This window comes from Tachyglossus aculeatus, chromosome 11 (assembly GCF_015852505.1).
Source record: "Tachyglossus aculeatus isolate mTacAcu1 chromosome 11, mTacAcu1.pri, whole genome shotgun sequence".
Lineage (NCBI taxonomy): Eukaryota > Metazoa > Chordata > Mammalia > Monotremata > Tachyglossidae > Tachyglossus > Tachyglossus aculeatus.
This window is the reverse complement of record NC_052076.1, coordinates 37,821,002-37,834,079: the sequence shown is the minus strand read 5'-3', so window position 1 is coordinate 37,834,079 and position 13,078 is coordinate 37,821,002. Positions and strand designations below refer to the sequence as shown.

The 13,078-nt window shown below is 44.2% G+C and overlaps 1 protein-coding gene across 2 annotated transcripts in view; it reads right to left on the bottom strand.

Annotated features, from left to right (window-relative positions):
• The window catches only part of BCO1 (beta-carotene oxygenase 1), a 61,795-nt gene extending 49,762 nt beyond the window's left edge, over window positions 1-12,033 (bottom strand). Inside the window, exons 1-2 of one of the 2 annotated variants that reach the window (XM_038754673.1) lie at window positions 11,920-12,033; window positions 6,578-6,682 (exon numbers count right to left, since the gene is read on the bottom strand). In XM_038754673.1, the coding sequence (XP_038610601.1) occupies window positions 6,578-6,682; window positions 11,920-12,013 (199 nt within the window). In that variant the 5' untranslated portion in view covers window positions 12,014-12,033. Of the gene's footprint in view, window positions 1-6,577; window positions 6,683-11,919 lie in introns of those variants that run through there. The other variant, XM_038754674.1, reaches the window with a different exon arrangement.
• Window positions 12,034-13,078: the final 1,045 nt, after the last annotated feature.

Sequence of the window (13,078 nt, the reverse complement as noted above, 5' to 3'; positions counted from 1 at the left end):
TGTATTAATTGTACTCTCCCAAGCACTTTGTGCAGCACTCTGTACATGGTAAGCAGTCAGTAAAAGTGATTATTATTATTACTATTATTATTAATGGCATATTAAAATTACCTGTACTAATTGTACTCTCCCAAGCACTTAGTACAGTGCTCTGTACATAGTAGCACTCAGTACGTGATTATTATTATTACTATTAATGGCATATTAAAATTACTTGTATTAATTGTACTCTCCCAAGTGCACAGTACAGTGCTCTGTACATAGTAAGCACTCAGTAAATGTGATTATTATTATTACTATTATTATTAATGGCATATTAAAATTACTTGTATTAATTGTACTCTCCCAAGCGCTTAGTACAGTGCTCTGTACATAGTAAGCACTCAGTAAATGTGATTATTATTGTTATTATTAGTAGTATTGGTATATTAAAATTATTTGTATTCATTGTACTCTCCCAAGTGCTGAGTACAGTGCTCTGCACATAGTTAGTGTTCAGTAAATGTGATTGATTATTATTAATATTAATATATTATAATATATTATTATAACAACTGTGGATTTGATAATCATTTTCTATGTGCTAGGCACTGTAATAAGCACTGTGGTGAATACATGCAAATTGGGTTGGACACAGTCCCTAACCCACACAGGTGTCACATCCTCAATCCCCATTTTGCAGATGAGGTAACTGAGGCACAGAGAAGTGAAGTGACTTGCCCAAGGTCACGCAGCAGACAAGTGGCAGAGCTGGAATACAACACAACAGAATTGGTAGACATGTTCCCTGCCCACAACAAGCTCAGAGTCTAGGGAAGAATTGGGCGGGGTTGGTAACCAGTGGCCCTTGTTTGGGCTGAATTCATTCATTCATTCATTCAATCGCATTTATTGAGCGCTTACTGTGTGCAGAGCACTGTACTAAGCGCTTGGGAAGTCCAAGTTGGCAACATATAGAGACGGGAACATGCCCCCCAGCTTCGGGGAATGAGGGGGAGACCAACTAGGGGTCAGTTCAGTGAGAGTAGGAGAAGCAGGGTCAGTGGTTGCTGCTAGAGAAGAGCGTGTCTCAGTGGAAAGAGCCCGGGCTTTGGAGTCAGAGGTCATGGGTTCGAATCCCGGCTCCACCACATGTCTGTTGTGTGACCTTGGGCAAGTCACTTAACTTCTCTGAGCCTCAGTTACCTCATCTGTAAAATGGGGATTAAGACTGGGAGCCTCACGTGGGATAACTTGATCACCTTGTATCCCCCCCAATGCTTAGGACAGTGCTTTGCACATAGTAAGCGCTTAACAAATGCCATCATTATTATTATTATTACTGAAAAAGAGAAGCTAAGGGCCACCCCCCATCAACCTGACCGAAACTAGGCGCCAAAAAAGACCTGCCTTACGCTTTCTGATGAAGCCCCCAAATCTTAACCATCCTCCCACCGTAAGCACATCGGTCGCTCAAAGAATAATAATAATAATAATGGTATTTTTTAAGTGCTTACTCTGTGCCGAGCACTGTTCTAAGCACTAGGAGTACTGCAGCACTGCAGCAAGTTGTGTTGACAACTTGTACTTCCCAAGCGCTTAGTACAGTGTTCTGCACACAGTAAGCGCTCAATAAATATGATTGATGATGCAGCATAGACCCTCCGGTGCTCCCCTGATTCAGACCTAGGGGCCCCACTGATGACCAGCCTGCCTGAATGGGTAGGGACCGTCTCTATATGTTGCCAACTTGTACTTCCCAAGCGCTTAGTCCAGTGCTCTGCACACAGTAAACGCTCAATAAATACGATTGATTGATTGATTTCAGACATGGAGAAGCTCACAGAGTCACAACTGTAACTGAGCACAATGTGGTGGCCTCCCAGGGGACATTTTGAGCAAATATGCAGATTCTATCGCCGTCGTTCCCCTCAACGACGGGCCCCGTTGTGCTCTTTCCACCACAACAGGGTGAGGATGAAGCACCAGGCCGATGCCTTCCATAAATTTCAGAACACTGGAGTTGGGGTTTTTGTGGATGTTGTAACTGCTGGACTTTGAACGACCCTGCCTGGAAAACCAGAAATCTAAAGCTGTAACGCCTGTGGTAGACTGTAAGCTCTCTGGGGGAAGAGAACACATCTACCGACACTATTGTACTCTCCCGAGTACTCTCTGCACACAGTAAGCGCTCAATAAATACGATTGATTAATTTATTCTTACCTGTCTTTTTGCATTATTTGCTGCTCTTTGTTCCACCTTCCTTGCATGTTCTGTTGCCAGCCCCCTTCTCCTTTTCTTAGACTGTGAACCCCTTGAAGACCAAGGACTTTGCCCACTTCTTAATCTGTGTTCTTTCATCTCAGTGCTTTGTACAGCGCTGTGCGCATAGAAGGCACTTCATGAAAAGCATTACTATTCACTCATTCATTCAATCGTATTTATTGAGCGCTTACTGTGTGCAGAGCACTATACTAAGCGCTTGGGAAGTACAAGTTGGCAACGTATAGAGACGGTCCCTACCCAACAACAGGCTCACGACATTATCTAACTCTAGAGGAGGACACCTTGAACCATCAACTTTCTCCAGAGCCTTTGTATTCCCCTCCCCGCAGATAAAGCACGGGCCTGGGAGTAAGAAGAACCTGGGTTCTAATCTATTGAGTGATCTTGGGCAAGTCACTTCACTTCTCTGTGCCTCGGTTCTGTAAAATGGGAGTGAAGATTGTGAGCCCCATGTGGGACATGGACTGTGTCCAACCTGATTAGCTTGAATCTACTCCAGTGCTTAGTGCAGTGTCTGGCACATAGTAAGCGCTTAATGAATACCATAAAATATCAGTGTGTAGTCTTCCTCAGTGTCCAAACCATGGAATTTGGCAGCAGGGGCCATAGCAGAGGGAGGCTAACTCCTAATAAAATAATGGGTATAAGTGTCTGGTTCCATAGTGATATTGGACAGGGTGCAGATCAGTTCAAAACTGGGTTGCCCATTTCAAGTCCAGATGACTCGTCCTCCAAGCTAGAACTCACTTCATCCCTGAAGGCCCCAAAAGATCCTTGGACTTGAGAGCAAGAAGGGTTTCTAGAAGAGATTTCTTACTTCTTAGGCCATTGTTTGGTGGCTAAAAGGATCCTGGGACTTGAGAGCAAGAAGGATTGCTGGAATAGGCGTCCTTCTTCCCGAGCATCGGTTTGGTGGCAAAGCCAACAGTCAGTCAGTTGGTCAGTAAATCAACGGTATGTGCTGAGAGTTCTGAGTTTGAGGCATCACGGAGAATTACAAACAAAGAATAAGACGCTGCCCTTGCCCTTGGAGTCATCACTCTCTAATAAGACAAATGGCTCAGTAATAGATTCCTAGATATACAAGCGTCAGACAAAGAGCATAATGGATACAGAATTGCACAAAGAAACCTGCATAATTTATGGAGATAGAGGGGAGATGGGATGTTCAGAGACAAGAGACCATCTGGATCATCCTTCTGTCTTCAGTCAGGATTCTGCACAAATAGGATCCTCCTTTTCCATTTAAACTGATTTTTTTTTTTTTAACCAGAAAACCTCCAGATTTTAACAGTAGTGTCTGTTTTTTCATCCTTACTGAAATTTCGTATTTGGAATTGAAAAACATTTTAGTAAGAAAACTGAAATCGAATATATGAAGGAAGATGTGCTCAAACATTCGCATGTGTGCACACACAGCTGTTTGTGGCAGTCACACCTGGGACAGTCTAGCAGGATACACAGAATAAGCAAGTGGGAACACATAAAGGCTCCGACGTGCTCCATAGTCTAAAAAGCCTCCCGAGTCTCATTCCTGCCAGATACATATTACCGGCTAAAGTGGTAGCAAGAGGAAACTTGAAAAATGTGCACTACTAAATTGGGAAGAAAAGGTAAAGAGTTTAGGCCAGTGTAGATATCACAGCAAACAGTGAGTCCTTATCAATCAGTCAATGGAATATATTGAGCACTTACTATGAGCAGAGCACTGTATTAAGTTCTTGGAAGAGTACATTACCAGACCTGTTAGACACATTCCCTCTTAACCATCCGCTAAAGTACGATTCAATTTAATAAGTTAAAATATCAAATTTGGTCTCTTCGTTCTATGCCCCAAACATTGAATTTAGTCAGTCAAAGGCATTTATTGTGTGCTTACTGTTTGCAGAGCACTATACTAAGTGCTTGGGATAGTACAATATAACAATAAACAGACACACTCCCTGCCCACATTGAGCTTGCAGTCTACAGGACTTAGTGGTCAAATGAAAAGCTTTTGGGACAACATAGGGAATACACCAATTTTACCAGTGACATCTTTTTTTTTGTTTTCTTTTCAGCAAACCATGAAGAACACTGCCCCATCCTTCCATATGTCAAAAGAAATCCAAAATTTACCCAGAAATAGATTTTTCCTACCGATTACCTTGTTCTGATTGTCACTGCAATTAACCCAGAAAAAAAAAATAAGATCAGTTTCTAAAAACTCTTAAATGATGTCAGAAAGAAAACATTGTGTCTCTTATGAAAGAGCTCTGGGAGAGGCCCCAGTTAACAGAACAGAACCAGGTAAATGGAATTATTTCCTCCACCGTTTATGAAAAACATCAATCTTCCTTAGGTTTAAAACTACCTCTCTGTCCACCATAAAATAAGACTCCCCTAACTCGGGAAAGAAAGATACTCAGTTGGCTCCTTTCACACGTACATGATGTTTCTTTATTATCTAACCTGTCTGGAGAGTCAGTAGTGCTCTAGGCACCCAGCCGGAGCCTAAATTAGATGTCAACAAAGTGGCAGCAATGGGAGGAGAGGGAAGGTACTAAAGGAAGACAAGAAATGATGGTAGGAGCAAGGCAGAAGACCTGTTCCATCCCATCCATCTCTAAGGATCGATCCCATCTTTTGCAAATGGTTTTGCAGAAAACTCACATTTAGAGGTCCATTAGCATTTCAGGAAAATTCTTCATTATGGATCAGCGGGGCTCATGTTTCCTAGCACCTTCCTGATCCTGCTTTCCCTAAACCTGGATGTGTCTGGAATTGTGTTCACAGTAAACTCCATATTAACATGGTTCTCGAGAGGTTCGTTCTGCCGTCCTCTTCCTCCTGTGAACACCCACCCTGTGGCCTCACCCCGACAGCCATCTCCTTGCCCCCACATATTAAAATTGTCACATAATTAACTGAGGATGGACGCCCCCCTACCTCAGGCTCACAGAATCAATCAATGCTACTTATTGAGCATTTACTATGTGCAGAGTACTGTACTATGCGCTTAGGAGAGTACAACACAGTAGAATTAGCAGTCACTCTCCCAGCCCATAATGATCTTATGGTCTAGAGGGGGAGACAGACATTAATATGAATAAATAGAGGAGTAGCTTGGCTTAGTGGTTAGAGAGCAGGCCTGGGAGTAAGAAAGACCTGGGTTCTACTCCAGGCTCTGCCACATGTCTGGTGTGTAACCTTAGGCAAGTCACAGAACATCTCTGGGCCTCAGTTACCGCATCTATAAATCATCATCATCATCATCAATTGCATTTATTGAGCGCTAACTGTGTGCAGAGCACTGTACTAAGCACTTGGGAAGTACAAGTTGGCAACATATAGAGACAGTCCCTACTCAACAGTGGGCTCACAGTCTAAAAGGGGGAGACAGAGAACAAAACCAAACATACTAACAAAATAAAATAAATAGAATAGATATGTACAAGTAAAATAAATAAATAAATAAATAAATAGAGTAACAAATATGTACAAACATATATACATATATACAGGTGCAGTGGGGAAGGGAAGGAGGTAAGATGGGGGAATGGAGAGGGGGACGAGGGGGAGAGGAAGGAAGGGGCTCAGTCTGGGAAGGCCTCCTGGAGGAGGTGAGCTCTCAGTTGGGCATTGAAGGGAGGAAGAGAGCTAGCTTGGCGGATGGGCAGAGGGAGGACATTCCGGGCCAGGGGGATGACGTGGGCCGGGGGTCGATGGCGGGACAGGCGAGAACGAGGCCCAGTGAGGAGGTTAGTGGCAGAGGAGCGGAGGGTGTGGGGTGGGCTGTAGATGGGGATTAAGAGTGTAGCTCAGGGCCTGTATCCAACCTGATTAAATTTCTATCTACCCCAGAACTTAGAACAGTGCTTGGCACACAGTAAGTGCTTCACAAGTACTATTATTATTGCTATTGATAATAATAACAATAATAATAATAAATAACAGTTCCAGGGAAACCTTTCTCCCCTTTGGGCCTGAATTCTGAGCCAAAGGTGAGCTAAAAATAGCCTTCTTCAACTCATAGATGGGGCTGTAAGAAACAGAAGGGACACCCACTCTCAGTCAATCAATTAATCAATCAAATCCCTGGGTAGGGTAAAGGGGTTGACCTTCTCCCCGAGCCAGGAAGCCTGTGGTGTTTTTCTGACCTCATGGTATTCCCCGGAGCCTTCGAACTGGGGGAGTCCCTGAGCCTCCCTATACCACCAACTTCCAGTCTCTGCAGCAGTAGGGCCTCCGACATCACTTTCGGTTCAGGATTAGGCAAGCCAAGGATTTCATCTGTCTGAAATGGCTACGGTTTCCTACCAGCCGTCTTACCTTTCACTTCTGCCTTCAGAGGAACTGGGTGTTCTTGCTTGTTTCGGCCAAAAATCTCATCCATGGTAGAGGCACCCCCCAAATGGCTCAGGTCAGGCTCAGGGACTGAAAACAACAACAACAACAACAGCAGCAAGAGGATTTTGCCTGTCCTTCCTTTTCGCCCTCACATTCCCTCTTTCCTCCAGGAACTTGCTGAAGCCTTGTTTCCCTCCTCACGCCCCCCACTCTCCTTCTATACTGTTTTTCTCCACACTTAAGTCCCCTGTGCCTTTATCTCACTGCATGAAGGCCGGAAACAGCGCTTTCATTATTTATAGGAAGTCCTGGTCAAAGTGCAGTTCTAGCTAACTGCTGGAAATCATCAGTTTATTAGGCGATCTTTAATCTTCTCCGCACGCTCCAGCGTGATGTCCAACTCCTTCTCTTTTTCTTAAACTTAACTTTAGACCCGGCAAAACAGGTAAATTAACTTGGAGAGAGACTGTGAGTTGTTTTGGCCAGCAGTTACCTCAAATGACCCTCTGAGACCTTGGAGATATTTCTGATGTAAAATCCAAGAAAGGGGGCTTATAGAATGGAGACCAGAGAAAAGTTGGGAATCAGAAAACCTGGGTTCCAGCTATGGTTCTGGCAATATACCTCACTTTCTTGGTCTAGGAGTATTTGCTTCCTAAGTATGAGGTGAAAGAGTGGGGATCTGTGTTGTGAATGGCTTGGGATATTAGGGGGTGGGCGGACGGTGAGGGAAAAGTGGGGGGCATGGAGAATGGCGGGAGACAGTGACAACCCATAGGAGAGCCAGGGTTGATTCATTTGGCTGGAAGTTGCATCTCCCCTCCAAAAATGGGAGGAAAAAAAAAGGACTCCACAAATCCTACTCCCCTGGCATTACTGGTTATAGCATTCCTTAAAAAGTTCTGAGAATGTATGGGATGTCACTGTGAGTCAAAGATTAAGGAATAGGCCCTCTGACCAAAGCCTGGGAAAGTCCAGAGCATTCAGAAATCCAGCTCTAATCTAGTTGGCCACCATGTTTGACAGCCAATTATCCTAATTGTCAGGGTTAATGCTCACAGAGAGAGGGATGTTTTTAACCTTGGTATCCTCAGCTATATATTCAATTCTGTATGGAACAGATAAAGAAAACTCTGGGACAGAAATAATTCAGCTCAGAGCGTGAGACCATGCCACCCCTGGAAGCCAATGCTAATTCACAGAATCCCAGAGTCACTGCTGAACAACAATCATTTCTTGGCTTCCTTTCCTTCCATGCCTCTTTTCTCTCCCCCTCCCTCTGAGCTCTACTCTCTAACTGCTATTTCCCTATGGAAGCTGGAATGTCACAATACCTGCATTGCTAGTTAATCTATGGTAATAATAATAATAATATTAATAATAATGGCATTTGTTAAGCGCTTACTAATGTGCCAAGCACTGTTCTAAGCGCTGGCACTGTTCTAAACGCTGAGCACTCATTGCATGCAGAACACTATGCTGGCACTTGGAAAAGTACAATGCGACAGAGTTGTTAGATATGTTCCCTGCCCACAAGGAACTTATTGTCTAGATAAGGAGCTTACAGCACCAAATATCATTAGTATCTCTTGAGGGTGAGGGTGAGGTCTGCTGATCAGCTGACAAGACATTTTTCTAACTCTCAGGGGCTCTGCGGAGGAACAGGTTAGTTACTTACATTTATTTAATTATATCCTAAATACTGCAAGTCCCTAGGGAGCATGCTTAGTTGGTCCCATGAAAATAGGCTTAAGTAACAGAGTGCAAAATAAACTATACTTTTCCTTAGGAAATGATGTAAAGAGCATTAATGCGTTCCCAATAATATAAATATAGTTTCAAGTGTTTAAAAACAATAAATAGAATTTTAATTTATCAGTGGTATTTACTGAGCATTTACTGTACTAAACCCTTGGGAGAGTACTAAAGCAATAGGAGACAAGTGCCCTATCCTCGAGGAATTTACAATCAAGATGGGGAGAGAGACACTAAAATAATTTACAGATGGGAAAGAAGGAAGGGGGTTATGGGCATAAGTAAGTGCTTGAGTGGTAGAATATTTAAAATAGCTACTGAATATTGTGAGTATACTGGTGGTTAGTACACAGAACTGTTGAAGTGGCATTTGGGAGGAATATAACCTGGGGAGATTAGAGATTACATGTGGAAGGTCTCTTGGAAGAGATGTGACTTCAGATGGACTTTGAAGTTGGGAGAGCTGTGGTCTGTCAGATTTAAAGTTGGAGGGAGTTCAAGACAAGAAGAAAGTTGTGAGCAAGAGGTGGGTCACAGAGAGATGAAAGCGAGTAGGGGAGTAGGTTCACTGGAGATGAGTGAAGAGAGTCTTCTAGTCTACTAGACTGTGAGCCCGCTGTTGGGTAGGGACCGTCTCTATATGTTGCCACCTTGTACTTCCCAAGCACTTAGTACAGTGCTCTGCACATAGTAAGCGCTCAATACGATTGAATGAAGAGAGAAAGCTGGGGTGTAGTGGGAGAGGAGAGTGGATAGGAAGGAAGGAGAAAGCTGAGTGATAGCCATAAAAAATAACTGTCAGGAGTGTCTGTTGATACAGAGAGGAATAGGTTACAGATGGAGTTTTTTGTGGCGATGGGACACTTGCTTAGAACCGTGCTTTAGAAAACTGATTCAGCCAGCAGAATGACTACGTGCCAGAGAAGGCTGGAGGCAGGGAAACCAGTGATGAGGCTGATGCAGTAGTAAAACCAGAATAAGACAAGTGTCTGGGCCAATGTAGTGGCCGTTAGATGGAAAGGAGGGGGATTATCCTGGAGATGCTGTGGAGGAAAAAACACCAGCATTTGGCAATAGATTGACTATGGAGTTTGAAAGAGATGGACACATTGAGGATTAATCAATCATATTTATTGAGCACTTACTGTGTGCAGAGCACTGTACTAAGCGCTTGGGAAGTACAAGTTGGCAACATATAGAGACAGTCCCTACCCAACAGAGGGCTCACAGTCTAAAAGCCAAAATTGGATAATGCCAAAATTGTGGGTTTGGGAGTCAGAGAAGATGCTAGTGTCATCAATTGGGATGGGAAAGTTAGGCAGATGAGGGGATTCAGGAGGGAAGATGAGGGGGGCCTGAGAGACATCCAGGAGGTGATATGCTGGAGGCAGGAGGAAATGGGATATTCTAGAGAGGGAGGGAAGTCAGGATCAGAAAGGTAGGCTTGGGAGGGAGTGCACTTCCCATTCAAGGAGTTTGGGCAGCAATGGGAGCAGGGAGGTGGGATGATAGGTAGTGCAGTGGGGTCCAGAGAAGGTTTCTGAGGATGGGGGAGTCATGAGCATGTTTGAAAGCAGAGGGGAAGGAGCTATCAGAGAATGAGTGTTTGATGACCCTAGACAGGGAGAAAACAAGAGTGGGCACGAGTGCTTTTAGTCTGTGATGAGATGGGATGGACCTGATCAGAGGCACTGGGAAAGGGGGTAGATTTTGAAAGCAAGTAGGATAGCTCCTCTTTTCATTCATTCATTCAATCAATCTCATTTACTAAGCGCTTACTGTGTGGGGAGCGCTGTACTAGGTGCTTGGGAAAGTATGATACAACAATAAATGAAAACTGACTATTTCACTTATTTGATCAAATGATAATATATATGTACTAATCAGTGGTACTTATTTATCGAGTGCTTACTGTGGCAGGGACCGTGTCTACCAACTCTGTTGTATTGTACATTGCATTGCATACAGTAAGCATTCACTAAATGTCATTGATGGATTATTTGAGTGCAAAGCACTATACTAAGTGCTCAGGGTACACTGCTACAACAAAGTTGGTAGACACATTCCCTGCCCACATGGAGCTTGTAACCCAGAGGGAGAAAACCACATTAGAATTACAGATATGTACGTGATATTGTGAATTTAAATAAGTAAATGTTAACACATTCAAAATTTTTTTTAAAAGCACCACATGATTGTCCTCGCCACATATTTTGCCTACCTTGATTTAACACTCGTCCGAGTGCGGACACTTCGTCACATGTCAATCAATTGATTCATCAATCTAATTTAACTCCTGAACCTAGGCTTACCTAGGCATACCTCATTGCTTAATGCCAGCAGACTACTTCCCTGTGACATTATTTGGAGTGCGCTTTGGGGTCATAATATACAGAACTGTATCAATTTGAGCAGCAGCCATGTATTGCTCCCCAAAACCCTCATATCCATATTCATAATTTATTTTAACACCTGTCTCCCCCTCTCCTCTGTAAGCTCCTTATGGGCAGGGAACATCCCTACCAAATCTGTTGTACTCTACTCTCCCAAGTGCTCAGTACAATGCTCTGCACATAGTAAATCTCGATAAATACCTCTGATTGAAACTTAAAAAGTCTCATCATAAAAATAACAATTATTATCATAACTGTCTGACCAAGTTAGGAATTGTGAGAATTTTTCAAATGAGAGTGAGAGTCAGTCTCTTCCCCTTTTGATAATTTGGTATTTGTTAAATGTTTACTATGTGCCAATCAGTCAATAGAATTCACTGAGTGCTTCCTGAGAGCAGAGCACTGTACTGAGCACTGGGGATTGGGGTGGTAATAATAATTTTGCTATTTGTTAAATGCTTACACCAGGCACTGTACTAAGAGCTGGGGTGTATATGTAAGCAAATCAAGTTGGACACAGTCCCTGTCCCACATGGGGCTCACAGTCTTAATCCCCATTTTACAGATGAGGTAACTGAGGCACAGAGAAGTGGCTCACCCAAGGTCACACAACTGACAAGTGGTGGACTGGGATTAGAACCCATGACCTTCTGACTCCCAGGCGCTTGTTTTATCCACTACATCATACTGCAACAACACAACCATATCAGACACAACTCTGTACCACATAGGGCTCACACTTTGAAGGCAGGTGGAATTTCAGGGGGACCCAGGACAAGGAGAGTCATCCAAGGCAGTGGCTGATTTTTTTGGCATTTATTAAGCACTTACTATGTGCAAAGCACTGTTCTAAGCGCTGCGGAGGGTACAAGGTGATCAGGTCAGGTCACAGTCTTCATCCCCGCTTTACAGATGAGGTAACTGAGGCCCAAAGTCACACAGCTAACAAGTGGCGGAGCTAGGATTTGAACCCATCACCTCTGACTCCAAAGCCCGGGCTCTTTCCACTGAGCCACGCTGCTTCTCCTGATTTTACGACAGGGTTGTGACAGACACCCCGCTGCTAGGCATCTGCTAAGAGTTTCCAATTCCCATCCCCTCCCCAGAGAGAAATCGCCCAGGTGAGATGCAGGGTAGGGGTGGGTGGGAGTTGCCCCCTCACAAAAACAGACCAACCTGTCAAATCCGAGCCGGCCCCCGCGGACACTCCACTTTCTCGTTCTGGAAACTTCTGGAGTCCCTTAACCAGCGTGTCAGTCAGTGTTTGCATTCCAGCAGTTCTGGCCGCCCCCGCTGTTTACATCCAAGCAGAGATAGCCCAGAACAGTCAAGCAGTAACCACTCCTGGTACAGTTGACTATGGTTTCACTCCCGTCTCTCAGCCAGAATCCAAGGCCCGGCGTTGATATGACCTTCTGAGCAGCTGTAAAAAGGTCAGGGCAATTACGCCAAACTCTGTGTAAACCGGTTTCCATCTAGACAGCTTGGCGACCTCCGAATTGCCAGTGGCCCCGGCCCCCAAAATCCTTCGGATCAGCTCCGTATTCGAATCTGGGGTGTTACTAGAGACAGAGAAGTGTGAAATCATGAGTAGGCAAGCTGCAGCCTGTAATAGTACTTGTAATAATAACAATAACGGCATATATTAAGCTCTTACTATGTGCAAAGCACTGTTCTAAGTGCTGGGGACGTTACAAGGTGATCAGGTTGTTCCACGGAGGGGGGGGGGGGGGGGGCTCACAGTCTTTATCCCCATTTTACAGGTGAGGTCACTGAGGCACAGAGAAGTTAAGTGACTTGCCCAAAGTCACACAGCTGACATGTGAGCCCACTTTTAGACGGTGAGCCCACTGTTGGGTAGGGACTGTCTCTATATGTTGCCAACTTGTACTTCCCCAGCACTTAGTACAGTGCTCTGCACACAGTAAGCGCTCAATAAATGCAATTGATTGATTGATTGATGTGAGGGAGCTGGATTTGAACCCACAGCCTCTGACTCCAAAGCCCGTGCTCTTTCCACTGAGCCACGCTGCTTCTCTAGCTCTCTTGTAGCCACTGACATCCGTTTATGAGAATTATGTGTTTGTTTAGTACTTAGAAATCCATTAGGGCCTGAAAATACATACATTGTGGGAGCTTATGTTAAATTCTTCTTTGTTGTCTTATGGTAGGTGGCTGCTCCAGGCAGAAGAGACCTGACTTCTTAATTTACCTGGCTTGAAGTTGCAGGTGGGTTTTTTTCCCCCACAGGTGAGGTGGATTTGGTTACTCTCAATCAATCAATCGAATTTAGGAGCGCTAGCTGTGTGTGGAGCACTGTATTAGGCGATTGGGA